This window comes from Martes martes (assembly GCF_963455335.1).
Source record: "Martes martes genome assembly, chromosome: 5".
Lineage (NCBI taxonomy): Eukaryota > Metazoa > Chordata > Mammalia > Carnivora > Mustelidae > Martes > Martes martes.
In genome coordinates, this window is record NC_137892.1 from 8,523,050 (window position 1) to 8,526,038 (window position 2,989).

Sequence of the window (2,989 nt, forward strand, 5' to 3'; positions counted from 1 at the left end):
AAACATGAACAGACCTATGTTTGGCAAAGAAATTGAGTCAATAATAAAAAAGAAAAATTCCCAACAAAAAGATAATATATATTCTCTGAAGCTATTAAAAAATAGAAACGGAAGGAAAAATTTCATGCTCATTCTACAAAGCCAGAATTACCACAATTCCACAACCAGAGAATGATTCCACCAAAGAACACTGCAGGCCAACATCCTTGGCATATATGGATGCAAAAATGCTCAGAAAATATTAACCAATTGAATCTGACAGTACATTAAAGAATCATTTATCTGATCAATTGGCATTAATTCCTTTGTTCCAAGGGTGATTCAATATTCACAAATCAGTCAATGAGATAGACCACAATAATAAAAATAGGGATAAGAACCATACAATCATCCCAATAGATGCAGAAAAAAACATTTTACAAAGTACAGTATTCATTCATGATAAAAACCCTCAACAAAGTAGGTTTCCAAGGATCATACTTCAACGTAATAAAGGCTATATATGAAAAACCCACAGCTAGTATCATCTTCAATGGGGAAAAAACTGAGAGGTTTTCTCCTATGATCAGGAGCAAGACAGGGATGTGTATTGTCAACACTGTTATTTAACATAGTACTGGCTCTGTTACTATTCATTTCCTAGAGCCCACCAATTTAGTCCTTCATTTTCTTTATCCTGTCAGTCACATTCCCTCTTCAAAAATTTTTCATTTACTCTTTTCTACATCAAGAACATTCTCTATGACATATCTATTTTAATTATTTCTTCATCTAAGTTAAATTTTCACCACGTATCACTCTCATAGTTGTCTCTATTGGACTATTTTATATAAAATTACAAAACTCTCTGGCTTAACCCTTTCCCATATCCAGCATTTTTTCTATTAATTACTACATTTGACATAATCTAAACAATTCATGTTTATTTTATTAATTTTATATCTCCCTGTTCTGAAATGCACACTTGATGAGTTCAAAGATTTCTGTTGGTTCTTATCTTTTTTCTACTTCCATATCACCAATGCCTGTAGCAGTTACACACACATAAAGTAATAAATCAATTGTTGAATGTATACATGAATGAATGTATGAAGTACTCTTTCTACATAAGATTTTTTTTGCATTGATCCTTTTATTTTTTTATTTCTTAAAAGATTTTTATTTATTTATTTGACAGAGAGAGATCACAAGTAGGCAGAGAGGCAGGCAGAGAGAGACAGAGGAGGAACAGGCTCCCTGCTGAGCAGAGAGCCCAATGCGGGACTTCATCCCAGGACCCTGAGATCATGACCTGAGCTGAAGGCAGAGGCTTAACCCACTGAACCACCCAGGTGCCCTTTGCATTGATCGTTTTAATGTTACATGTTTGAATAGGTTATATTTCCTTTTCATTGCATTTTAGATACTAAGGAACACACTAAAAAATAGTTGTGAGACACAAACATTGAGTTGATGATCATGAAAACTATAGCTTCAGAAACTAGATAATGTTGACAACAGCACTATTTTTCCTGCTTCCAGATTGGATATTTATCCAGTTTCAATACATATGATTAAGCCATTCTGAAGACAGCAGGGATCAATAAACTTATCAATTTATTTATTTTTTAAATATTTCTCAGGGTTTTAATGCTCCAAAGCAGTATTCCAGGAAAAGAAATCCATGTTGTTCAATCTCAATCAATAAGGGGTTCCCAATGTGACATTTCATATGCAAATATCCATTACGACAATAATCTTCTCATGGCCCCAATAACGTCCTTATTCCTCAGGCTATAGATAAATGGGTTCAGAAGGGGTGTGATAATGGTGTAAAACACTGCCACTGCCTTATCTTGCTCTGGAGAATGCAAGGAGTGTGGTCTTGTATAGGTGGAGAGACCAGTCACATAGAATAAGCTTGCCACAATCAGGTGAGAGGAGCAAGTGGAAACAGCTCTTGTCTGTCCTTTGCCTGAGCTCATCCGAAAAACCACAGAAAGTACACATGCATAGGATGCTAGAATGGCCATGAATGGTAGCAGCAGAACAATAAGACAACTCAGAATGACTGTATACTCATACATGGAAGTGTTCTGGCACACCAGTTGTAATAGAGATGGAAGTTCACAGAAAAAGTGGTTAATGAGCCGTGACCTGCAAAATGGAAGGTGAAATACATACAATGTGTGTATTAAAGCATTGATAGAACCACTGGTCCATGCACATGTGACCATGAACCAACAGATCTTCTTGCTCATGAGTATGGGATAGTGTAAAGGGTGACAGATGGCTACATATCGGTCATAAGACATGAAACCAAGAAGAAAGGCTTCAGTTCCACCAAGGACCATGAACAAAAATGTTTGAATCACACAGCCTAAAAAAGTAATGGTCTTACTATTTGACAGAAAGTTAGTGGTCATCTTGGGCACTGTGGTGGAAATGTTCATTATATCCATGAAGGAGAGTTGACTGAGTAGAAAGTACATTGGAGTGTGGAGTCTGGTGTCGAGTCGAATGAGAAGAATCAATACGATATTCCCCATCAGAGCCACTGCAAAGAGAATTACAATGGCAACAAAGAGGAATGCATCCATTTGACCAAAGTGGAAAAGACCAGAGAGTATAAAATCTGTTTCAAAACTTTGATTTCCTGTCTTCATAGTTTGATTCCCAATATCAGAGCAGATCTTATCTAAAGATTCCATGCAAAGAGAAGGACTGCCCTTTAATAAAAAAGAAAAGATTATTAAATGAATTGCAATTGCCCCCAGACCATTTCCTCAACCTAGTAAAGTATCCAGATGGTACATTACTTTGATTTTCTACCCAAAATGAATAGAAAACAAAATTATCTTAATTTGGTAACTTTCAGATAACAAACTCCTTATGATCAGAAATGAATCAAAATTTTTACACACAGGGTGACTTTTTTTCTCTCTCTCTCTCTCTTTTTTTTTAAATTTGACAGACAGGGATCACAAGTAGGCAGAGAGGCAGGCAGAGA

At 35.9% G+C, this 2,989-nt stretch overlaps 1 protein-coding gene across 1 annotated transcript; it reads right to left on the minus strand.

Annotated features, from left to right (window-relative positions):
* Positions 1 to 1,724: 1,724 nt before the first annotated feature.
* On the minus strand, positions 1,725 to 2,645 carry LOC308343636 (olfactory receptor 2AK2-like; the record flags this gene model as incomplete). Its single annotated transcript, XM_080804774.1, has 1 exon — positions 1,725 to 2,645. One exon carries the CDS (start codon positions 2,643 to 2,645, stop codon positions 1,725 to 1,727), a length of 921 nt encoding a protein of 306 aa, XP_080660900.1.
* Between the last annotated feature and the right edge of the window lie 344 nt (positions 2,646 to 2,989).